The 27,332-nt window shown below is 37.6% G+C and overlaps 1 protein-coding gene across 21 annotated transcripts in view; it reads right to left on the bottom strand.

Moving 5' to 3' along the window:
- Positions 1-27,332, bottom strand: part of afdna (afadin, adherens junction formation factor a) — a 112,280-nt gene that overhangs the window by 45,786 nt on the left and 39,162 nt on the right. For 12 of the 21 annotated variants that reach the window (XM_084091535.1, XM_084091554.1, XM_084091539.1 and 9 more), the window contains exons 2-11: positions 14,357-14,552; positions 12,829-12,941; positions 10,887-11,047; positions 10,506-10,663; positions 8,717-8,874; positions 6,595-6,688; positions 6,260-6,394; positions 5,488-5,529; positions 3,184-3,278; positions 2,829-3,082 (exon numbers count right to left, since the gene is read on the bottom strand). In XM_084091535.1, the coding sequence (XP_083947661.1) occupies positions 2,829-3,082; positions 3,184-3,278; positions 5,488-5,529; positions 6,260-6,394; positions 6,595-6,688; positions 8,717-8,874; positions 10,506-10,663; positions 10,887-11,047; positions 12,829-12,941; positions 14,357-14,552 (1,406 nt within the window). The remainder of the gene's footprint in view (positions 1-2,828; positions 3,083-3,183; positions 3,279-5,487; positions 5,530-6,259; positions 6,395-6,594; positions 6,689-8,716; positions 8,875-10,505; positions 10,664-10,886; positions 11,048-12,828; positions 12,942-14,356; positions 14,553-27,332) is intronic. The other 9 variants (XM_084091542.1, XM_084091551.1, XM_084091553.1 and 6 more) reach the window with 2 other exon arrangements.

Below are 27,332 nucleotides of genomic sequence, written 5' to 3'. Positions count from 1 at the left end.
TACATTTTAAAATGTTTACAAATATCTTAAATTGTTATTTAAATGTTTATTTTAAACTACTGTTTTTACTGTATTTTTGGTCAATTAAATAGAGAACTGGTGAGCATAGGAGATTTCCATCAAAAACATTTGAAAAAATCTTACCATCCCCCAAAATTTCTTTGCATTAACCTGCAGTACGAGTACAATTTTGTACATATGTGTACAGCACATAATCAGAAAAATCAGATACTACAAGGACTGAGCCCATGTTTGATCCTTCCCATCAGCAAGCTTCCCTGTCCTGGAATGAGCACCGCTGTAATCCAGCGGAACATCAGGACATCAGATTAGAGATTTCTGCTTACTGCCACAAACACGTTTGCTAAGAGATGACATGTTTTCACATCAAATCAATGCAGGAAATGAACCTAATTGAACCTAGACATAATGAATGAATGACCTGAAATAACCACAGATTTAATTACAGCGCATTCACATACTTGCATGGAATCTACATGCTCACACAAACAGCTCAAAACACTAAATTACTTTGCAGAGTCAACTGAGTTTTTTCCCCGCAACTCTGCAAAGTCAACATAAGAAACAGGAATTACAACACGGGGCATAGCTCACATGTTCTAACAGACAGTCATAATCTAATAATAAAACTATTGAGGTGGGCTGGGAAAATTGGTATGTTATGCAATTAAATGTATAATGTTTTTTCCCATTTCTTGAGGCTACATTTGAATACACAAGAATTCATATATATAATTATTAGTGCTGTCAAATCGATTAATCGCGGTTAATAACATCTAACATGAGTTATATATATAATATATGTGTGTGTGTATATACATTTTAATTTAAATATATTCCATATGTGTGTGTGTGTGTGCGCGTGTCTGTATATATACGTATACACATTTATAGGTATCTGTACAGTATAAATATGTGTGTGTTTGTGTGTTTAAACCGTATATACACAGACATTTATATAATAATATGTATATACATGCATATATATTATGTAAACAAAAACTCATGTTAGATGTGATTAATCGATTTGACAGGACTAATAATTATATACAGGTATAAAAAGCCTTGAAGTAATTTTACAAATTACAAAAAAATCCCCAAACTTTTGAATGGTATAACTTTTGAATATAACTAAATATGTTGTAGTCGATGTCTGCTTTTGTCTTGTGAGATTTTTGTTTTTCTATGCATTTTTTGCATAGTAAAATAAAACCTGTAGCTGTAGTTTGCCTTTTTTGCCAAATCATTTTGTCACATAAAAATGTTTTGTTCTTTCCTCATATTTCAAATATTTAAAAATAATAATAATAAAATATGTTCCTCATATTTTGATGGTTTAACTTGTAGGATAATTAAAAACAAATATCCCCTCGGGACATCACTTTTGATAGAGTAGGTTTTATTTAACTAATATACGTCAACTAACCACTAAAGTTAGTTTCAAAAGAAACTTTTGAGTTTAAGAGTTAAAAGAACGCTAATATTTTAATTAGCATTTGTCATTAGATAATACCAAAACTGTAAAAAAATAAATAAATAATAATAATCAAAATAAAGGCTGCTTATAATTAAATCAAAGTTTGAGAGTAATAAACAATACAACAAATCTTCATGGTCACCTGATCACTCAAGTGTACAACTCGTGTAAAGCATGGATGTACTCACCAGGACAGCTCTCGACGACTCTCTTCCCTGTCTGATATGTTTTACAGTGAAGTGTGTGTGTGTGTATGTGTGTGAGCGTCACTACTCTCCGCCCTGTCTCAAACACACTTCGCCAGCGTTTCTCTCAGAAATGACACTGGGACACACCCCTCTCCAACCCACGCTGATCAGATTATAGAGTCTCTCTCCGCCTGTGGCCGACATAACCTTCTGCTCACCCTCTCCCTGTCACTCCAGCCTCTTTTCCAACATTTCTCACAGTAAAGGCTGCATTTAAGACTAGAAATCTGAGAGGACAGTCACTGCAGAAGAACCCATGAAACTCCTGTTGCCATGGCAGCAGAGCATCCCATAACACAACACGCACTGGTCATTCAGAGTGACGGCAGACACAGATATAAACGTCACAAACCGAGAACAAACAAACGAGAAAGTGCAAGTAAGACACTTAACCATCTAAATACTGCCATCTAATGGCTCCACAAGTGCAAACCATCTCATGAAGAACAGTGACATACTAGTGCACGTCCGTAGCATTTTGAAGTCAACTTTAACAAAAACAGTCATAATATATAGGTGCTATCATTATATAAAGAAAAACATTCCCTGTTTTTCCTAACTCTATTTTGTGGCTCTTTTATTTTTTAACGAGTAGCTTGTCTGTAAGTTTAACTACTTTAAATAAGTAGCTAGGCAAGCAACAAAAGAAGCTTCCCCAGCTCTGTGTCTAATGTTACACAGAACAACAGATGGTTCATTGTGCAATACAGCCACAGCTGGTCAAGAAAAGATCCGTCGTCTATCGTCAAAACATGTAAACTATTTTAACACAAAGTAATATATTAAAAGTTGGATATATAGTACATACATACTGCATGCATACAGTATACTCTCACTCTCTCTCACACACACACACACACGTGTATGTATTTTATATATATATATCTATATTTATCTTAAAGACAAAATCTGAACTATATTATCACTCAGCTCTAATCTGCTTTATGTAATTAAGTCATGAAGATATCATCATGTTGTTGTTTTTTGTAAAGCTGCTTTGAAATGATGTGTATTCTGAAAAGCACTGCATAAATAAATATGTAATAAATAAGCTCTATGCTCTTAAAATGAAAATGGCTCACCCTGATTTGTGTCTTCCCTTCATCATGAGCCCTGGGTCTCTCTTGGACATGCTGTGGTCGTAGCTGGGGTCTACGAATTTGAAAACGTGAGTGGCCCCGAACTGGACAGTGTCACCGCTCCGCAGAACCGTAGTGTCCGAGATCCGCTGTCCATCTACAAACGTCTCAGCGTCCAAACTGACAGGGGTCACGGTCACCAAGCCGTCTGCATGCATCAGGTCGCAGTGATGAGGCAGAATCCCAGGCCCAGCCAGCTGCAGTGTGGGAAAATCAGGGAAGTTTTAGGTCTTTAAACGTTTCTCCCTGTTTCATTGTAAAACGCTGCAGCTTCAAAGTTGCCAAGCATTTTCCTTACCTGGATGTTTCCCTCTTCACTCCGATCAGATCCGACTTCAGTGACGCTGTGCTGTAGTCGGTAGAGTTTGGGTTTATCCCTGGAGTCTGACCCATCTAAAGAGCAGCCACAGAGCAGTGAGACACACACATTTGTGTTTTTTGCATTTTACTCAATTGAAAACACAAGCATGTGCACGTTGGCACAACCCATTAGTCACTTCTGTGCTTAAGGCCATGTAAAAGATATGCAAAACTACATGTTTCCAAATTCGTCTACTGTATAATTAGGCTGTTTTCACCCCTGAATGTAAAGACGCAACTCCCCCGAGAGGGTGTTCCGGGGTTGTACAGTATGCTAATTAAAGCACTGCCTCTAAAAATACACTCCTGTACAAAAGTTTGAGGACACGAAGATTTTTTTAAAACAAATTAATACTTTTATTCAGCAAGAACACATTAAATGGATAAAAAGTGACTGTAAATTATAAAAACTTTGTCTATTCTGTCTATTCATCAAAGAATCCTGAAAAAAAATTGTCAGTTTCCACAAAAATATTAAGCCGAACAACTGTTTTCAACATTAATAGTAGTAAGAAATGTTTGAGCAACAAATCAGCACATTAGAATGATTTCTGAAGGATCATGTGACATGAAGACTGGAGTAATGCTGAAAATTCAGCTTTGCATTACAGGAATAAATTACATTTTAAAGTATATTAAAATAGAAACCAGTTAATGTAAAAAATATTTCACAATACTATTGTTTTTACTGTATTTTTGATCAAATAAATGTAGCCTTGGTGAGCAGAAGAGACTTCTAAAAACTTAGACACCAAACTTTTGAATGGTACTGTATATACTGTAAATGCTGACCTCTCTCATCAACTAGTTGTTTCTTGATTGACTAGTCCACCCTCATGACACATCCTTACTAATAATTGTCAAGTACATTTTATGAATACTATGCAAAAACAAGTACTTTTTTATTTACCTGAAATTGGAACTTGATCACGATTTTTTGATTTTTGCTAAGAAACAAAGTACTTTTACAGGAAATCCAGTGTTATAAATGATGATGGGATGGTTATGGTTATATTTTAAATCATAGATTAGTGAGATGATTGGCAATTAGGAGTTATAAGCAAAATGCAAAGCACAAACAGTAAAAGAAGGAAATAAGATTTAAAAACATCATGTGTTTTGTGGGTTTTTTAATAGCCCGACACAGTGTATAATAATGTAGGTGACGTAAGGTGAAAAGTCTTTAGAGTAATTTTAGAGACACATTTTTGTAAAAAGAAAGGTTTTTTTCTTTATAACATGCACTGATGAATCGTGCACAGTAAAACCAGGAACTTGCATTAAAGAAATGTAACCGGGTCATGTTGGCTTTTAGGTAAGGATCTCTAACCACGAATACATGGTAAAAATAGATATTTAGGCCTTGTCCACACTAATACTTTTTCATTTGAAAACGCATTTTTTTCTCTCTGTTTTGGCCTTCCATCCACACTGATACAGCATTTCTGTCCTGCGAAAACTGAGCTTTTTGAAAATGCTTATGCAAGTGAATAAATTTGAAAATGGTGTTTTCGCGACTGTGAAAACAGAGGTATTTGAAAACGATGATGCATTTTTAGTCATGTGATGTACATTGAACGATAAGTATGTATGTTTATACTGCTATTGTGCCTGTTATGTGCCATTCACTTTCACACTGTTGCTAAAAATGTTACTTTGTAAACTCTTCATAATCACAGTACAGCAAAGATGCCAGAAATTTTACTCACAATTGCTGTCCTGCGGCAAAACATGAGAGCAGTTGCGTTTTAGACAAAACATATAATGGCGACTGAGTGCGAACTGGATTCATCAGTGAATGGTGAGATATTTAGCTAAATAAAATGATCCTGCCAGAAGAACAGCATGAGAACTTTATCATGTCTGCTCCGTCTGTATCAACTCAGTGAGCTTTTATGAGGTTTTACGCATGCGCACTAGGTGTGGCTGAGACACTTTTGGAAAACGCTTGAAAATGCTAGTGTGGACGGAGAGAGTTTTGAAACGAAAATGCCGTTTTCAATGGTATCCAGATTAATATTGACATAGCTTTAGCAATTATGTAAGAGCAAAGCTGGGAACTTTCTACCAATACAAGGAACATTGTGCTTGTAAAACTAAATGCTTTACCAGAAAATACCACATCCATCTTCTCTAGTGCCAACAATCTGACCACATAACTGCACACATTTCTCTTTCACAGTGTGTGAGAGAGAGAGGTAGAGCTAGGGGAGGGGTGGAGGTGCAGGCAGGTTTGTGTTACCTTCATGATGGCGGTAGTAGTAGGCATAGTGACTCCCTCGCCCTAGGATGGGACACATGCACAGGAGCCAGGAGCAGACAGAACGGCGGGACGCACGCCAACAACGCGCCAAAGAGAGAGACAGAGAGAGGAAAAGCCAAGGAGTACCAAACGCAGCAAGAAAGAGAAAAAGCGCCATAAGCAAGTGGTCAGTCTGTCTGCTGACACAAACTCAAGAGATGAGTAAATATGTCAATCAATTCCCAATTTCCGATCAATCAGTCGCTTCCAGTGTAGAGACGGTGTCATTACACATCAGGAGAGTTTCTGCTCAACTCTTTGCAGTTAAAAAGCATTGGTTATAAACTCAGTGAGAGGGTTAGTTGTGGGCCATAGCAGCGGGGAACAGTATGCAAGCAGCAGTTAGACTGAGAGACAGCGTTAGTGAGGTTTAGGTCTAGATGATGCGAATTTCCATCTCTAAAAAACCATCAACTCAACTGAAACTAAGGTGTATTTAAGGGTTCTCACTAGCTGACAATACAGCGGTCCAGAGACTGAACTCAATTGTTGGCCACAGCTCTACTCATGCGTGAATGTCAGTGGGCAATTGGTGGGCCACTCTTCATATCTGTCACATCAGTGCAACTGAAACTCTAGCGCAGGCTTAAATCAACATGACTGATCTACGAACAGCTCTGCTACCATTCTATGATATAAAAGCCTCTGTTTCTGCTCTAATTTTCCTTGTAAGTGGATGTGATATCATTGTGTATGTTTGTGTGTATGTCACCTGGGCTCAGTTCAACCAGGTAGGGCAGTTTCTCAGGAGGAATGGATCCCTGCTGCCCCATCCTGGTGTCAGGCTTACGTCCTTTCCTTGGAACATAGTCTGGAGGACGCTTTTTCAGCTGGAACACTAAGGCCTCTGTAAAATGGAAATTTTTTATGTAATAGCACATTAAAGTCAACAGGGGGTGGTATATACGCTGGTGTAAATGAGAGCCTTTTTATAATCTAACTCCTTTAAATGCAATTTTAGCAATTTAAGCATGCAATGCATAACTGGCATAAAGTGTATCTACATTTCAAAATGTGTCAGAATAAGAAATGGTATGTTTTGCTGACCTTTATCACTGGTCCAGTCTCTGAGGATCTGCAGAGGGCAATCGGTGTCATCTAGGATGGTCTCCTTCACTTGTTTATCATTTACATGAATCACCTGCACAAAGTGAACATGCACACACTTTAAGGGCCAAATTTACTAAACGGGGCAAATTAGCATGAGAGCGCAATCCCATAAAAGCACAGATGGGAGTGGAAAGTTCTCCGTGTGATCTACTGACGACACACAAATTAAAGAACACAGACGCATCCGGATAATTTCCATAATGACCAACGTAATCTACCAAGAGCAGCGCAAATTAGCATCTGGTTTAAGACATGCTTTTTTAGGGTGGTAAAAAATGGTGCAAATACCGGTAAAACGACTAGCGCAAACCTTAGTAAATCACCTTGCATGATTCATTTTAATACTCTCCTCCCATAAATTTTGCATCTGAAACTCTTACAAATGCATATGCAATAAGGTCAGCCACAAAAATAACCCTGTCCACGCCTTTTAAGCGCTAATTTTTCCTTAAATCCTGACTGTAGTTTTTTAATACCAAAAGGGGGTTTGCACCGGTGCATGCTGTGCAATCTGGCCCTAAGAGTTTAAAAATACAATTTTGTTGCCTAGAGAACTAATAAAGTTTGACTTATTTGGCAAAGCACAGTAATATTTCAGTTTGCACTCCAGGCAGGCAGTAAATACCTGTTTTAGTGACAGATACACACTCCCTGCCACGATTTAACAGCAGCTTTGTGGACAAGTCGTGTATGTAATTAAAATTGGCCAGAGTGATGGGATAAGATGTCACGATGGCACACTTCTCTCAGAAACTCTCAATGTGATTGGCTGAGATGGCGGCTGAAAAGAGCTGTGACCAAGGGCGCAGACAGCCCAAGGTTGACACTTTTGTATCAGCGATGTTTGTCATGTGTTGACAGCAGAGATTAGACCGGCCACTTCAAGCTCTTCCTGCTCTCCTCCTCTACACTTCCTCTTCATCCCCACGTATACATCTCTCTCAGCGTACAGCGCTAAACATGCGCAGGCGGGGCACTTTAGAACTGCACAATTCAATTACTCTCAGCTGAAGAGGTGAAGCAGATGCCAGCTCATGGCTTTAATCTGGAAGATAAATCATGCGGTGGCCTGATGAAATATGCTGGATTTGATCACTGGAAGAGGAGGGGATCCACCGAGAGAGACGGACACGGAAGGGACGTTGAATCTGATTAATAACTCAGACTCACATGGTGTGTGCAACCACAGAATTATGAAGAAAGTTCCAAAGATTTCAACAAAAGGTCCATCATTAATACAATTCTACATATGCCTTACATGTTCATTAATTTATTAAAATAGGGATTTTCTATTATTTTATTATTAATTCTAAATATTTTTACTTTGAAACATTCAGCGCTCACATTTATTTAAGTGAATCATAGCCTTTTCAAGTTTAATAATCCCATCCTCGGATTTAAGCCCTCTAATAACTATAATTAAGACTTTTGTTGCACCATTTAAGATATTTAAGACTTGACCTTAAATTTGATACAACTGAAATAGACTTTTAAAGGACCTGCAGGGACCATGTAAATAAATAAACGCATAAATACAAGTGAATTTAGGCATCACAACATTATAACAGTATAATATGAAAAATGGATATACATTTTGAGATTTGTTAAAGATTACATTTAACAGTGTTATTTACATTCATACATTTAGCAGATGTTTTTATCCCAAGTGATTTATAAAAGAACAAAACATTTAACAATATTGTTTCATAATATACAATACAAAGTGTGTTAGTTATTATTAGTGTTTTTAAAGATTAATTAAGTGAGCACTAGATGACAGCAAAAGTAATCTAAATGAGAAATGAGCACACATAATTTAATATCCAACACAGACTCTGATTGATACTGATTAAATCGTTAAATTTATAATATCGGCAGGATAACAATAAAATTCCAACATATTGTGCATTCCTCCATTCTACCATATTTAAATCTATCCTGCAGATTTTTAAAACACTGGCAGACGATGCTGCACCATCAAATTTATCATAGGGAAGTACAACTCTCTGAAAGCATCCCCTTGGAAAAGGGGGAAAGCGAACACTGTGTTAAACCTCACCTGGGCGATGCAGTAATCTCTAGGGTTTTCCTTCTCCAGACCATATTTCTCCAGAGCCTCGGCCACAGCAAAGTCAGCCATATCAGTAGTTGAGAGCAGAATGGTCTTGTAGGGAATGTTGGGCTTCAGACTATCGGCGTAGATCCTCAGAGTCCCTCCTAAATGAGAGCGATAGTGTCAAAGAGAATTAAGAGCTAATAGTGCGTAGATTAGCAGTAGACTGATACATTGGCGAGGCCAATTAATCAGATGATACTTGGCTTTTCCAGATTATCAGAATTGGCTGATAATCATGCATATTAACTTGCATCTACCTTGAGTCAGCTCCAAAGGCAGACCGATATATTGGCATGGCCAATTACTTGGCCAATACTCGGCATTTGCATCAGTTTAAAAACCTGCTGACAGCATAGTCAATGTACGATTTAATGCCGATTTACACTAACAGAATTAGCTGAAATTTTGCTCATAAAACACCCTCCTATATTCTGAATAATCATTTTGGTTGTGCCCAATGTGGGTTGTAGGATTTTATTAGTTTCGCAGCAGACACAGTGTGAGAACTCAAACATCCCCAACACTGGGATCTAAATCCCACCACGTGCCTCTAACCATTTCACACACTGCTTAACTCTTGCCGGACGGGGTGAATGTGATGACTAACTGGGAGACTTTTTATGTGTGTCACATTGAGGATTTGCCTCTGGTCTAAACCCTCGGTAGCAGACATACGTTATTATCCTGATTACATAAGCTCGGAAAATCTAAATATTCATGTCTGCCCAGAACAGAAAGGCTATTTTTGGTGTCGGTGTAAACAGAGCTAGAATATTAAGTTTTATGTTGAGGCCTGAAACGGTTTCCAAATTGAAAGTAGGTGGTTCTTTGGCAAAAGGTCCCAACAAGTGTAATGGACCTGCCAGGGTTCTGGTTTGGTGCTCTCATTATAAAATTACAGTTTACGGTATCCCATGGAGACATACTGCTGACATCATAGCCCATTTTGCATGAATGATTTCTAGATCCACATATAGACCGTATACGCAAGAGAAACGAGCGTGCAGCCATCATTAGAAATTTGTCTTAAAACTTCTGTTTTTGCGGTCGTAAACTAATTAGCTGATGAAGAGGATTTACTTATTGCAGAGTTAACAAAAGTTATCATGAGCATTGTAATGTTTGAAGCGGATGTAATAACAAATGTCAGTTGACCGGGAAGATTTTAAAACGAGCGGTTCGTTCATAAAGCAGTGAAAACAAACTCAATTTAGTACTGAGAGGTGGCTTTATGTGCGGGCACATTGGGTGGGAGTAAAATTATGCGCAAATTAAACTGTGTGTCGCTGTCGGAGAGGTCATGAGAGAGCAAGAAAGCGCAGCTGGTATTATGTATCTATTCTGCTGAAAATTAGCGATATTTCAATATCAATATGCATAAAAAAAATCTATATTTTTACAACACTACATTGCACTTAGTTTATTATTTCAGAAGCCTTTTTAAAAGACTACAATTGAAAAATGTATATATTATAAAATTCAACCCGCAAAAATGGCTAGTAGGAGTGTTGTATGTGTTGCCAGAAAAACAAGTTCTGAAAAAACAGCTTTTGTAGCTTGTAGTTTCAATAACTGGTCATAAGACTTCCATATGTAAATAAGCTCTATCATGACTGGCTAGCCTCTTCGCACGCAAAATGATAACAATGGATTCTACTGAATAATCTGCAATGTAAATACAGGTGGTGATATGTCACTGTAGAAAATGTTTACGCAGTAGTGCCGTACAAACCTGAGTCCGGTCGACCATCTCCGCTGCGGAATTCCTGCATCCTCTTCTCTAGCTTCTGCTGTCGTCTCCTCTTCATCACCACCTCGGGGTTAGAAATAGTCCGTGTAAAACTGGTCTCTGGCATGTCTTTATATACCTCAGCAGCCAACCTGGAGTCTCTATCAGGAAGAAAGTTAAAGATAGTCACAGAAATTAGCTATCCAGCACAACACCACAGAAAGAGAAACCTAAAATGTACTGAAAAGTGAAACAAAAGAAGCTGAGTGGATTTGTTTTTTAAGATGCTCTTATACGATTTACCCACAAACTGAGTCTTACTAAAATTCCTTTAAAATGACTTTATGTGCCCGTCTATCATACAAGGCAAATCATAGTCCTCACCCATCCTCACGGTTCAGCGTGTGATCGTCTCCATCTGGAATTCTAGAAAAGGCCTCCTTCTCCCTCTTCTTCTCTTTCTTCTTCTCCTTCTTGGACAGTGTTCTTTTGAAGTTCTGGATCACCCCCTCCTTCTCCTTCTCAGGGCCATTTGTCAGTGCTCTCTGGTGGAGAGATCGAGAGGAAAAATAAAGAGAAAGAGAGTTGTTGAGAAAAACTGCAGTGAGATATTTAGTAGAGTAGGTTATGGCTAGACCCACATGGATTCTATTAGGAATAGGAGAATTAATCCAGAAAATACTTTGCATCCTCTTTCATGTTTATTTGTTCCTCCCTTATTGGAACTATATTCTGAATAAACATTTCAAATTAAACTGTAAAATTTGAATATTAACTTTCGATTTTTTATATTGCTTTCAGTTTCCAATTAGAGAAGTACCTTTAAAATATTTATATATTAACTTTTATTATAGTACTAGCGGTTAACACTTAAAAATATTATTAATTTAAAAAAATTTATTTAATATTTAAATTATTTTTAAATAATCTTTTGCATTATTAAATTATTTATTATAGTTAAAAGGTGGTGAAAGACTAATGCTGAATTATGTGGAACAATGCGTTTCTATTGATTTCAGTTCTAAACACTCCAGAATTTGTTACAGAGGGATTTCAAAATATTGCATTATAAATGAATAATAAAAGGCCAAAGCAAGGATTGCAGAGTTCATATTCAAGCATCCTGAACAAGTTACTCTACAAGAGAGCGGCCAGACAGATGTCACAAAACCACTTCAGCTCTACATCATCAAATGGTTGAGCTGAGAGCAACTGAATAGCTCATTTTATGAACGAATTGAGTTCACAGTTGATATAAAAGCAATCCGTCATAAATTACTGACATGAACCACTATTTGCACGCTCCTGGTTACACTTACTCGTCTTGTTTTGCAACGTGCAAGTTAGTTATTTTCTGTGAATGTGTGAGGACAGCCATTAGCTGTTATAGATTAACTACAAGAATAACCAAGTGCCGTAAACAGTAAAGCTATTTGAGTTACAAACCAGTGTGTTTATGATTAAGATAATAAATTAAAATAATATAACAAGTACCAGTCTGCATTATTAAGCAGCCTAACAGGCTGTTTTTGTACAGCTAAAATAACTATGAGCAAATGACACCGGAAGCCGCGTACATTCAAGTTAAAATTAACCATATCTACTCTTATGTTAAAAATAAGGCAGATAGCAAACTGCATAATAAAACCATGACACTGGCATCTTCTCATCCTGAGATGTTACCAAGTTTTAGTGCAGTTAACACAAGCACTTATGTTGATGACTCAAACATACAGTACCACGTTTTGGAGGGTGGAATCCAACTTTAGTTCGGACTGAGCAATCAAACCAAGTGTGAAAACAGCCTAAAACGCAGAAAATTGTTGGGATCTACCGCCCACACACCTAAACACACACATTCTTGCAGACTCAGACAGTCCTAGCTCTGAGTTTATGTCTCTTTGGGGAGTATTGCTGCACACAACACTAAGAGCCACTGAAGTGAAGAGAGAGAGAGAGAGAGAGAGAGAGAGACAGACGGAGTAAAACGAAAAAAACGGAAAAAAAAGAATTGATCTGCTCCAGTTAAGCGAGGAAATGAAGTGTCTGCTGATGCCTGTGCGTTTGTATGTCCTGAGAGGGTTTTTAACTGACGTGCAATGGGCCGGCTTGTGGAGAAGATGGTTTTAGGGGCCGTCTGAACAGCAGGGGACTAAAAAAGCTGTTCCAACATAACCAAGAGCAGAAAACTCAACAGGAACAAACACAGACACCCTTAGTGAATCATTGCAAATCTGCAGCTCCTGCGTTCAAGCAGAACAAACCAAAGAAACAAGCTCTGTGAAAGGGAGTCGGCCTGGTCTCTCTCTCATCCACGTTTCCTCACCTTGGGCATGATGTCGTTCTCGTTCTTGAGAACGAAGCGGCCCTCTCTGTCGTCTTTGTTCCAGTTCAGCTGCACGACCAGTGGTTTCTCGTCCAAGTCCAGTTTCCTCTCTTCTGTCACAGAGACAGATTATGCCCGTCAGAAATTCACCTCTCTATAGACTTTAATCAGAATAGACTGAAACGAAAATGAGGCTAGTCCAAATGGGTCTCATTCTTTTCTTAATTATTGCATTTAATTGAAAGTGATATTACAAAAAAAAAGAAAAAAGATTAAAAGTGTTTACAGAAATTTGCTCTGCTCATGTTTTGTGAATAACCCAAAGCTGTGTTATTTACGGATATTTTGTGAATTACAGACAATTTTATCCGCTGCAAACTTGAATATAGTTACATGTATTGAATGGACTAGAACTCAACCTAGTACATCGGATTCAATACAATATTTATATATAAAACACATTTAAAAACAACCAAGGCTGACCAAAGTGCTATACAGAGCAATACTTTTTAGTCACTAAGAGTAACATTGCAAAAAAAAAAAGGTCTTCCAACCATATTGTATACGCAAAATCAATATTATAGTGTTTTCTAAAAATAAAAGGAAGAGCAAATATGAAATGTGCCATCAAATGCAACCAGATAAACTAAAATTTAAAGTATGCAACTACATGCAATATTTTATGAACTACATTGTGACAACAACATGAAATCAAGATTGTATTGCTAAATGTTCTTTCAAAAACATTTAAAAAAATCCCAAACCTTTAAAGGGATACTCCACCTTTTTTTCATATTAAACTATGTTATTCCCTTAACTAAGACGAGTTGATACATACCTCTCAACACATCAACGTTTTCCCTATTTAAAAACAGTTACACGAGTAGTTATACGACCAAGTATGGTGACACAAAATAAAACGTGGCGCTTTTCTAAGCGGGTTAAAAAGGATAACTATAATGTATGGCGGAATAGCACTTTTGGGAGTACTTCGACTCGGCGCAGTAAAAAGTCACGCCTGATCCTCTTCCCACTATTGACAGAAGTGACAGGAAGAGGATCAGGCGTGACTTTTTACTGCGCCGAGTCGAAGTACTCCCAAAAGTGCTATTCCGCCATACATTATAGTTATCCTTTTTAACCCGGTCGTATCCTTTTACTTGGTCGTATAACTACTCGTGTAACTGTTTTTAAATAGGGAAAACGTTGATGTGTTTGGTCACTTCTAAATTCATTGCTGTTAGATACCACTGAATATACTGGGCTAAGCTAAGTGCCATCAGAGTGTCACCGCGCGCCAAAGCGATTAAGTGCACGCACTGAGACGAGAGAGGTATGTATCAATTTGTCTTAGTTAAGGGAATAACATAGTTTAATATGAAAAAACGGTGGAGTATCCCTTTAAATGGTAATGTATGTTTCATGAAAAATTAATTATAACTTGTTGCTTCTGAAAGTATTAATTGTAAAAAGTCACAAAATGGCATTTTCAAGGGGTGTTTTTTTTTTTGGTGTTCCCATGACTCACCGCCACTGACATGGACCTCATAGAGGGAGTATTTAGGAGAAGACAGCATCCTCATGTCGGGTCTGAACTTCTCTGCCAGCGTCTCGATCACATCCTGCGTGGTGGCCGTGCTGGACACTCGGATACACTTTGTGGCGAAGTTCCCCGCCACGCGGTCCTGGAAGTAAAAGCGCATCACACCATGGAACTCCAAGTCCTGAAAGAAGAAAAAAATAATACAACAATCAGTTCATGCGGTTTCAACCCTCATTCAAAGAGCATCTTCAACATTCAGATTCACATTCAGCCTGCCGCAAAAGATCATCTCTTGCCCATCTGCGGTTAAATCTAGCAGTAGGCTACATCTGTACCATCTCTGTTGTGTGAAAAAACGACCAGCTCTGTGTGGCAACATTAAACTCGTAACCTGCAGCGGAGGCTGATATTTGAGCTGGCCGAGCAGGATGTATCTGGGACAAGAGGACAGCAGCCTTAGGACAACACTGAAGACGTACTTGAAGAAGCCTTTGTGTCTGTATAATAGAGGAGCAGGCTATCAGCTTACACTAATATTGTCTGATTATACCACAGCAATATGAGCATCAAGAGTGTTTTACACTCATCTCGATGAGCTGCGACACCACACCACGGATACACAACTCAATCACATTGTACGCTGTCGTTTCTGGACACACCCGAACACACGCCTGCTTGTGTGCCACAGTGTCTTACAGATGAGATTTCTGGACCCTCAGGGTCATGGTCATGAAGTTATATTTAGCAACAAAAGCAACAAAAAAAACTATGTATTCAAATTGTCCAGCACAGAAATGACTGCTATTACATTTGTGTGAACAGACACGCCCCAGTCAAATTTTAACTATAATGATGCCATACAATCAAATGCATCTATTCTATAACATAAAGGAAAAGTAAATAAAAATGGCATGAAATAGCCGTTGCAATGCATTGAAATCCTATAATATGACACACTTCTTAGTTAAAACAGCAGGAACTTCATAGTATTCATAAGGATTTGAGGTTGCTGCACCTTTTGACCAGTGAATTTCCCTGACTTTTCCAAGATCTTTCCGATAGTTTATACAGATAAAGATTTGAATATATATAATATATCTAAATTAATTAAACATATCATATATATATTTTTATTTTATTTTATTTTTATATATTCTTCAATAGCTGCTTTAGAAAAAAGGTGCCTTGATGTCTCAAAGCCCCAATAAGCAAGAAGGAAAAATGACTCCTATGCAGTGGAGGGAAACAAAGGAAACAAAGGCTCATAAATACACAGATAAGGGAAAACATTTTGGGATTCTAATTCCTGAAACGTGAATGTGTGTGCGAGAGGTGTGTCTTCAAACATCAAGAGAACAAACACCATGGCAACCAGAACAATGAATGTCAGGAGAGTCACCATGTGTTTCCTCAAAACACAAAGGGTTATTTCCTGTCAGGTCTAGTGTGTACACCAACTTCAGCCGTTTGATTACATCTGTAACAAAAGGCCTAATAAAGAAATAATCTAGCAATAAACTAGCATTACAGTGAATTTACCAGCTATGGGCCATTGCTAGACACAATCACGATAAAAAAATAAATATATATAAAAATTAATAATAAAATAAAATGAAAAAATTTAAATAAAATAACAATGAAATAAAATTATACATCACTTCATTTGTTAATCACAATTTTTTTTATACATCGATCAGATTTAGAACCAGAACGGTTCAGTTAATCATGCTGGATTGTACTAGACTTCATAGAGTTCAATTATCTAGCACACACAGACAGAGGAAGACAGCAGAACACACTCTTTGGCTTCACACAAGAATGTCTTTGAAGCATGGTAAGAGGGTTTGCTGATGAAAAGGAGACACATGAGAGCTGCGGCTGACTGTTTGCCCCCCGCCGTCCCACCTTCGACCTTGGAACTCTAAACCCTGCTGGAGAAAACTCATCCCAGCTTTATCATCATGCGTACAGAGGGACGCACAGTCTGAAGCCCTGCACTGTGCCGTGGAGCTCATAAATCAGTTATGGGGCGAGTAGCAACCTTTCATCTCTTATCCATTTGAATTTAAGGAATTCTGAAGTCGAGTCAAAGCTTCCATCCAGGCGGCTATCATCAGGCTTGTCTGCTGAGGACCGTAAATATGTCAACAGTCACCGCTTTCAGCATATGGAAAAACACGTGTGGAGCAACTGGAAAAATATCAGAGGTGGAATTTGAAAAATTCCAAAAACCTTGACGATACCTGATCCATTCAGGGAAGCTGGGTCCCTCAGTGGTGGTTAAACTCCAGTTTTTCACACATTACTTTTTTCCAGAGGTGGAAACTGCACATTTGATTTAAAAAAAAATTAAAAAAATGCTCTATGCATTGAAAGATCCTTTCAGGCACAGTCAAAAAAAAAAAAAAATACATTTGCAGGGAAGTGGCTGACATAAGAAATGGTGAAATTATACCAGCAGGGGGCGACGACAGGTTATTACAGCCTTCATGCAAATCATCAGGCAGTTTAACAACAACAAGCTTATGAGCTCATAGGTCTATCTCGAAGTGGAGAAAAAGCATAATAAAACATGTCAGTGGAGAATTTCGGTCAAGCTTGTGGCGACCCGACCTGACGATCACTCCCAGGATAACTCAAAACACATGGGGACTGCAGCCACCTCCCAATTCACACACCAGAGAGCATTTTAAAAGCATTTATCTTCCCTGAAAGTGGCGTTTAGTGACAACGACACAAGATTTAGTATTTTCAGATTACAAAATATGTGTGATATGCATTAAAATGCGGTTTCTATGATGTTCTGAGTGGTTTCTAACTTGTTATATTTACATGTGGCAGATGCTATAATTCAAAGATAGGCCTACTTCATTCAAGGTATCGTTTATCAGTTTATGAATTCCCTAGGAATCAAAAACATGATTTTTGGCATTGTTAGTTTAATTCTACACTGCTTATCTGCACTAAAATACCTTGTTCAAATCAGCCTGTATAAGCAAAAATAATAGTGATGCTTGCCTTCAGTAGGCTACAAAAAAAAGGTTGTCATCAGTATGAAACAGTGGAGAATGCAAACAGGCTAATCTGCTCACCACACCGTGTATGACTAAACATTTCCATGTACCAAACTGACAGTTCTGACCATTGAGATAGGACTGAGTCAACAACTTCAGCCTGCATCCTTCTGCAACGTCTACATACAAGAATAGCCCTAAAGACCACAGGGTCAGTGTTCATCTCTGCTCGAGCGCAATTAGCATACTAATAGCCCAGCTCTGCTCTGTTCTTGTCTCCTGCCTATCAATCTCCATAAAGAGAAACAAAAACGAATCGCTTGCAACACCAGCAGGCCTCGGTCGGCTGCTGTAGTGATCAGTTTAAAGGGATAGTTCACCCTTCACCCAAAAATGAAAATTCTGTCATCATTTATTCACCCTCATGTTGAGTTTCTTTCTTCTGCTGAACACAAAAGATGATATTTTGATTTGAAGAATGTTGGTAACCAAAAGGGACCCCATTGCCAAAGTCAACTGTCTGGTTACCAACATTCTTCAAAATATCTTGTTTTGTGTTCAGCAGGAGAAAGAAATTCATAGAGGATTTAGAACAACTTGAGGGTGAGTAAATTATGACAGAATTTTCATTTTCGGGTGAACTATCCCCCTAACTTCTGCTCTGCCAGAACTGAGTTAAAAATACTCCCATCATGGAAAACAATATTTTTCTTGCTCTTTTGAAACAAAAGTAGGGATGCACAATATATCAGGACCGTTTGTTCAATGTTAGTATTTAAATGTTGATTCTTAATGCAACCTATTTTCCAACTTTTGCCGTCATGTAGCACTAACTTAAAACTATACCATAATCTTGCACTATCCCTTTTATCACTTTAAGAGCTCCATTTCTGGAAAAGCAGTCCCTCATTGATTATAGGAACTACTTCATCTCAACTATTCAACTTTCTCATTACATCATCTTAAAGGCATAGTATTAAATAATATCAACATCCATATTTCTTACAGTACATTATAATGCTGTGATAGCTGAACAGACTTTAGCATCACAAAATTGATTTGACATTTTTTTGTTGATATTTTGAACAAAATAGTATAGACTTTTAATATTGGCCATAATAAAAATATAATTTTTATTTAAAATTTAAAATTGTCACTTCACGTCATAATTAACATATACATTTATTTAACATATTTTATTTAAAAATTAGAAAATAAATGAAAAATAAAAAAATATGATTGGTAAAAAATTTAAGAAAGAACTAGAAAATTTAGTAAAAGTCTTAACAACTAACAAATTAACATATGGCCACCCGTTATTAGTAACTTTTCCTGCCCAGACGAACGACAGTGTGATCCATTTCTGCCAAACACAACAGAGCTCACTTACATATACATGTATTAAATGTACAGTAGCAAAAACAGGCTGATTAACATTATAAGTAGACTTCAAAGAAAAATATAAAATGCTACAACCGGATACAATATGTCCCCTTTAAATGTTCAGATAATTAAAACCTAGTAAAGTACTAGAGAGGTCAGTGGGGCCATATTAAGTTGTTTTAAAAATGCAGTTAAGCAGAGAAAGCACATTCCTGCGTACGCACCTTTCACCTCTGACAGAGGCTGATCCCTGGGGAAATCAATGTGTTCAACAGGTCTCTGACCTGGATTAATGCAGTGGTGTGTTCAGAGGGGCAGCGTTAACCCCACGTCAGCAGGACACCCCGCTCGCAGAGACAGACCACACCATTAACCCAGACGAGCGTTTCGCTGATTTTACCCCCCATAGAAAATGTCTGGGCCTGCAGAACAAACTATTGAAATAATGTAGTAACAGAGTGCCAAGGTCACCAAATTCAAACTTTTGCTCTTAACAAAAGAAAATTAGAGTTAAAAGGAAGCAGCTGCTTTAGCTGTCCTACATCAGATAAGGAAAGACCAAAGCAGAAGTTGAACATCTAATTACATCTGAGTTTACAGAAGACAGGCAGCAAAACACTATGTAAACAACACTCTAAAGCCTTATAAACACACATACTGTACAGAGAGAGAGAGAGAGAGAGAGGAATGACAGAGAGAGATTGAGAGTGAGATAAGCTAAAGTATGTCAACCCAATATGAGTGAACAGAAAGAGGAAAAACGGGACCGCAGAAAGAAAGCGAGAGAGAGAGAGAAAGCAGGTTTGTCCTCTTCCTTCTCTGACTCCTTTAGTTCTGTCTCTGAGGGAAAGAGAGCTGTCCAGTGTCATATCACACCCCATTTTATTTCAAAATCTGAGAGGTGACATTTCAGGCAAAGGCGGTTTCATGTTTAGCTTTGGCAATTGTTCTATGCAACACAAGTCACAGGAAGGGCGGAGCAAGGATGGACAACGAACATGCTTCTGTATAAATCAACAGAGCAGTGTATAAATATAGATTTTTTTATTGCGAAATATTAAATAAAATAATTTTAGCAAAATAAAATACATTTTATCTAAAATAAAATGTTTGGCTAACATTAAAATAATATATACAATCTCAATTCAAAAATGGCTGTCGTTTAAAGGGGTATATTTAAGAATATTAATGTATTTAACGCTTTTTTATTGCCAATGTGTGAACAGTTTGTGACGAAACATAAAAAACAAGCCTTTCCCTGACTATGTTGTCTATGAAAGACTATAGACGGATCTTTACATAAAGGACTTATGGATTAATTAATTAAAACTATAACCTTACATAGCCAGATCTATATAGTCTATAGTCTCAAATGATCATAACAGTGTCATTTTAATGACCTCATCTGTCAACATGATCCCGGTGAATTGCAGAGCTCATGTAAACGTGCATATCGCTATGATCAGATGCTTTCTTGTCATTTTTGTTGTGTGTTTATTTTGTTATCGAGAGGAAAGCGCGCAGCACATATTTACACATCGCTCTCAGCGCGTGGACGGCATTGTGATGTTTGTTAAAAAAGAATATCGCTGCAAAGGTATTTCCAACTTGTTTTTACTTCTAAGAGAAGAACGAAAAGGAACCTTGCCGTGAGTGTATCGGGGCCTTGAATCATGTTCAGTCTCTTGTATGTTATGTGTGCATGAGTGTGAGCATGAGCAATAAGTTGCTGGTTGCAGTTCGCTTAACAGCCACTGGTGTTGCTAATAACAATGGTTTCTGAATTCTACATATAGCCCCTGCAAGACTTACTTTTTATTCTAGTCAAACAAAGACAGAATGTGTGATTTGGACAAAGAAGCCTCAACTTAGTTTATCAGTTACATCTCCACCCACAGTCATCTCCCGATTAGTCATTTCTATCTATGAAACTATTACAACACCGTTTCTGGTATAGTGATTCACACACACCCATAATGCTTCATTCAGCGTGGTGGATGTAGTAACCGGTTTACTCCACAGAGGCCGGGTGAGGGTTTATTCACAAGTCTGTGACAGAGTTGTCAGATAAACAATGAGCCATGGATGAGGTAAGCGTGTGGAAATGCAAAACATGTGACATCATAGGAAGATTAACGCCACAGGACCACAGCCCGAAGCAACAGATCTATAATCACAGGTTTAAAAGTAAGTGTGTGTGCTTTTTAAAACATAGCTGCTGTGCACAAGAGGACCGAAAAAGAGTTTTTTAAATCAAAATGGACATTTCTAGAGAAAAATAACCCAGTAAAGCTACTATTTTTCTTAATATACAAGAAACCAGCATCACCCGAGCCTACAAACTATAAGGGAAGCATAGATTTAGAGAGACAGATTTTACTTTGTAAAATTAGTCATTGAAATGAATGTAAAGCAAAAAAAGCCTGTATTCTGGCATAGAAAATGTATATAGACTAATTTGGGGGGAAAAAAATCCTGATATTAGCTCCTTCCAACTTCCCAAATAATAATAATAATAGATTATATATACACACATATATATTAGAGATGCACCAATTACAATTTTCTTGGCCGATTCCGATTTCCGATTTTTCATTGAGTTTGACCTGCCGATACCGATTTTAACCGATTACGATTTAATTTTTTCTAACCACTTTACAGCACACACAAATATTTATTTTCTATCTTTTCTTTAATAGAACATTTTGCACAGAACTAATTTTTTTGAACAGATAATTGCTATAAAATGTAACTATATAAATTACTCCTGGTGTGGGAAATTAAAAGTTAATTAAAATTAAACTAAAAGAAAGCTTATACTGTATATTCTGATATATATATATATAATAATAATTTTTTTTTTTTTTTTTTTTTATAAAACACCATATAGTACTTTTACCCAAACTGAATAATAAAAACAAGTTTAAATAAGTAAATGTTCTATAAATATTATTTTCTGACATAGTTTCTTGTTAAAACACACTAGACATGCAAATTCTGTGCATTTTGGGCACTTTTTGCGTGAAATAATGCTTATTTTGTCCATCAAAAGTGTGCTTTCACTTTAATTGAGTGTGAGCAGCAGCAAAAATAGGCTCAGCGCCGAAACCTGCGCTTCACTGCTGCTCACGCGCTGCTCCTGCTCGCAGTTGATTAACTTCATTATTAGTTGAATTCTTGATTAACATTCTTGATTTGAATTAGTTGAATTATTGATTAACATGCACGCCGAAAAAAAATACGCGCTGCTCATGTGCCACTCACGCTTGCGGTGTGAAACGGCCGTAATTCGCGAGGTTTCCTATTGCGTTCCGTTTGCACGTGTGATGCTGATGTTGCGCTATGTTAATCATGCGGCGCCCGGGTGCATTTGACCGGCATAAAATCGGCATATGTCAGACTAACCAGCCGGTCGCCGATCATGGCCGATCACGTGAAAATCGGCCAATTCCGGTCACCAGCCGATCAATCGGTGCATCTCTAATACATATAGACATTTAGCAAAATGTCTGAACTAATAATGATAAACATTAACCAAAAGGCAAATGCAAAGGCTAACAACACAAAATGAGGACGACGAAGTGGACACATCTGTTCCATTTGACATCAAACCAGCACTGTTCAGTTCTCTGAGGAGCCCTAAACGAATGTGACGGAGAGCTGAGAGCAGAAAACAGAAAGATGCTGCTTTGAGAGCAGCCATATATTAAAAATGGACAAAGAATGGGAACAGAGGGTAGAGAAGAGAGGCTGGAACAGTTGGTATGTGAAGTCGGGTCATGGAGAGCGAGAGGACTTCTGTTACTTCTGTAATGTTTCAACCGACACTACTTGTGTGTTATCATTCTCCAAAGCCCCGAGCCTGTGGGACTGTCCTGATTAACACTAAACTCTGAGTGAACTTCCCTTTTTACACACAGCTCTAACTAAGACACCACATTCTAAGACTCAAAGAAACTTCCATATTCTAAAGACAAAAAGATAATGATCGACTAGTTAAAAAAAATGGTGTGCATTTGGAGGGGGATTATCTTTTTACGGATGACTTCACCTTTAAAACTAAAGGAAATAAGTAATTTTCTGTGTCCCGCACACAGTCGTGTCTGCACAGCTTTTAAAGTGTAGTCAACCGGTGATGAGCGCAGACCAAAAACAATGGAGAATTATATGCTTTCTTTGTTTACCGTTCTTGGCACATTGTGTTGTTTTGTATTGCTCTTGCCACACTCTTCTACTAATGCACGTAGTGGACTCTTCTGTCTCAAAAGATTAGGCTGTACGTGGCCAGTGTGCCCAGGCGTCCACAGACCCTCCTGATGACGAAGATAACACCTAGGGCTGCACGATATTGAAGAAAAATGCGATATACGATAACAAAATAATGCGAAATTCGATATGCGATACGATAATGCTTAAAGTGTGTAAAATAAACTTAAATTATCTTTAAAATATATTTAAAATTATATAACCTACATATGTGTTTCACATTCTTTTTTTAACAAGAAAACATCCCTAAACTTCTGAAAGTGAACAGCAGTGTTTTACTGTAGCATAAGAAGTGTTATTTTAACATCAGTGTAAACCACGGGGTTTAGGGTTTCAGGTTATCCTACATTAGGGTTATTTAACAACAGAAACTGAATAATCAAATGTAAAAATAAAACACTGCTTAGTTTTCACAGCATGAATTAAATATATACTGACTCTTATTAAAGCTACAAAAGTTATTCAGCCAAGAGCAGTGAGTGATTTTGTCTTTGTCTTTTGTTCATGACCCATATTATTGCAAGCTGTTGCGATATGCATATCGCGATATATACATTTGCGGTATTTCGATCATTTTGATATATTGTGCAGCCCTAATAACATCCCACTGACAGAGCGAGGAATGTGGAGGGCCGAAGTACTTCAGGCTTGAGGCTTTTGGGTGCAATCTAGTTAGTAATGGGAATTTGTAATATATAGGTGACTATACTGGCATCAGGAAATATTATTACTTTTTTATCATCATCATTATGGTCAGTCTGAATCAACAGAATTCGAACAATATTCAGTTTATAATTCCAATTTATAAAGCTATTAAATAGGTTTGGTCTTTTCTATAACTGATTAAAAATGTGTTCATGTATTAAAGCATAAATTCAAGATAAATTATAAAAAAATAAATAGTCTGTGTACATATTTAAAATATTGGCCATGATATTGGTTATCAGTCCTAATAAACCTAATCATCAGACATCGGTATAGGTAAAAAGTTTAATATCGGTGCATCCCTAGTAAGCATTTCTCCATTCAGCCTCTGCCAGAGATAACAAAGCTTTATTGCAGACACAGCAGTTGTAGGACCATAAAGATCTTTTTTTGCCATTCATGAATATTCATTAAGACATAAACACATACTAATATCCCTATACACAACAAAATGACAAGATTATTCAATAAAGCAATGTTAGATGCAGTATAAATGAGCCATGATGCCAAAGCCAAGTAGCTAGTTTAAAAATCACCCTGCGTTCAATGGTTTAGACCTTCAATTACAGACGCAGTAAAAGCACCAACCATTCTTGAGATTTTTAAACCTCACACTTTACAAGCTCCATCAATTCTTTATACGTCCAAGCATCTTAAAGTAAAATGCTGAGCTAAACGAGACCATCCACTCGGTCCAGAGAGGACTGTAAATTTCTGATGGAATTAGACCATGTCCAGCTATAAACAGCCTGCTTGCATCCCAGAATAGAAACATATTTAAGCATCCTCATGGTTTGCCCTGCTGGCAGCTGGCAGATCTGGCCGTGAGCTCGTGGTGAAGATGCTGCTAACCCCCTGCGGTGGACGGGACGCTCACAGAACAGTGAGCCGCTGATAACAACACCTCTTATACATCACCGTCCTGAGAGAGAAAGCTGAAAGAACTCTAGAAAACTTTTGTGAATTTTCACTTTAGGATCGCACGCAATCTCAGCCATATATAGGGCTGCACAATTAATCAAATTTGTAATGGCGATTACAATTAACCCTTCGCTAAGCTCCGCCCTCCTTAGTTACTGTTGCTACGTCTGACAAGCTTTCGCGCCTAGCACGTCTATTACAGTATGAATGCACCGGTGTCAGACATTCCCAAGGAGATAATTAGTCATTTTTGGCGAACAGGTGAAATATCTGAGAGAGCAAGACAAAAGGGACTGCAGTATGCATTCGAGGGATATATCCACGACATAATATGCAACCGATTAGAGAATAATTGAATCAAAATTGAAGCTAAAGCCTATGAGGTTCACTTACATTATTCTGTGTGCTTAAGATGTGTTGTTGTTCTTTCTACAGCTTATCTTCAGCTTGTTTATTTTGATATAACAATATGGCATACAGTGGCTTCAAACAATGGCATAAAGCTATTCAAAACATCATTCAATGTAAATTGTGATAATCGTAATTTATAATCGCAATTACAATTTCAAGGGAATAAATCGACAATTATGATTTTTGTGATAATCGTGTATATTATCACAAATATAAAGAATAGACCCATATATAAAGAAAAGAAAAAGAAAAGACAGAAATATGCTGGGTACATGTAAAGTCCATGTCATATATAGCTGATTATTAGGTTTTTAAGAACACTAAAGAAGTGTTTTCCAAAAGAATTCATAAACAGGGCGGCAGAGCAGACTCCTGCTGATTGGACCAGCATTCAGGCGGGAAGAAAGACTAATCCTGATGCTGTCTGAGCTGCTGTTAGCAGGAGTGTGTATGTGTCTCCTGACACGCTCCAATGCACACACCAGTCACATGACCACTGACCAGTCTTCCATGGGGTCTCATGTTCTTTTGCGTTTATCCATGCAAACAAATAGGTCCATTCAAAACAATGATGGGTTTTAGGGTTGGAAGAGTGGGCAAATTTGTGGGTTATTTTGTTATTTTATATCATTATAAAAGGTTAGAACTTTTATATAAATTACAAAAAGGATTAGTACTTCTCTAGCATGGCATAGAAATAGACTACAAATAAGATTATCTTGCAAATAATGATCCTTTAAATGTATTATTATTATTGAATAATAATAATAATAATATTAATAATAATAATAATAATAATAATAATATTATGCAAGAAATATTGCAAATTAATATTAATAATAATTAATAATAATTTAATTGGAATACTACCGATCCCGACCTGAATTCTGACTTGTGATGCAGCCTGAATCATAAATCACACACTATTCGTTTGTTGGCCAGAGGAGAACTGGCACCCCGACTGAGTCTGGTTTATCCCAAGGGCTTTTTTTTTTTTTTTTGTCACCTGATGGAGTTTGGGTTCCTTGTCACTGTCGCTGCAGAACTGCTTTATAGATTAAATGAACTAATTTAATAATTGATGATCTTTACAACTGACCTGAATCAACACTGAACTGACTTCAGCTGAACAACAGCCGAAATGCATCATTTTCCTCTGTTATCACTGTAAAGCTGCTTTGAAACAATCCGTTTAGTATAAAGCGCTATATAAATAAAGGTGCCTTAACTTGGATAATCCGTAACAACAATTAATAATAATAATAATAATAATAATAACAACAATAATAATAATGAAAAAGAAAACAAAATAATGAGAGAAAGAAAACAAAATCCTACACAGGAAGTTATGTAATTCCTAAAAGCATTCTTACTCTTGATATCCCAGTGCATCATGTGACAAAATCTAATTTTGTGCAAGATAAAGCATGTTTTGTGTACTGGTCAATCCAACTAGGTGGTAATTAGTTTTGTTTCCTCAGGACATGAAAACATTGGGCTAACTAACTAATTAATTTGGATAATCTCCGTAAAAAGCAAATCTCTTAATCTATCAAATCAGCCTGACTCAATAGCAGCCCCATGTCCTGACAGCACACCAGAGACCACCTGTTCCTCCGTATATTAAAACACTGTAAGTGTGTATGTGTGTGTGTTTGTGTTAGCCTGGGCTAAAAACTCAGCTGCTAGAAAGACCAATGTCACACTTTCTTGCAACAGAATAACACATCTGGGTCTCCATCTGTCACTCCAATCTCTGAAAACACATGGACGAGCACATACACACTGCCTAGGACTTTCCCCCCCACAATCTTCTAGATGCATGTGACCCGTTCACACACAGTGTTCTGGGGTCAGCGTAGAATATAACATGCTTGTGTGTGCCGTTTTCTATTAACAAAGGATTTAGAACAACCACATGACTAGTATGACAACACCACTACATGCAGATGAGGCCAGGCCAGCTTGGCCAATCAGCTCAGAGCTGCATGCTTGCTCAGCCAATAGGGAGACAGTATTTTTCCCTTCACCTCATCCAGGTCTAGCTGTTTGAGAAGGGAGTGGCTTTGAGCCAAACACAGCCCTGTTAAATCTGATTAGCAGCTTGTTTGTGTAGCAGGATTAGGCCCAAGCGTTCCTCGCGGTTCGGTTTAAAAGCTTGAGGACGCGTGCGAGAATAAAGAGTTAACCGCGTTAATAATGCACGGTTGACCACACCCTTCCTCCATGATTTCCACACGGTAGTCCATTTAAAATCAGAG

This window comes from Abramis brama (genome assembly GCF_963993115.1).
Source record: "Abramis brama genome assembly, chromosome: 18".
NCBI classification, from domain to species: Eukaryota; Metazoa; Chordata; class Actinopteri; order Cypriniformes; family Leuciscidae; genus Abramis; species Abramis brama.
The sequence above is the reverse complement of the archived record's forward strand: the minus strand, read 5'-3'. Positions and strand labels throughout refer to the sequence as shown.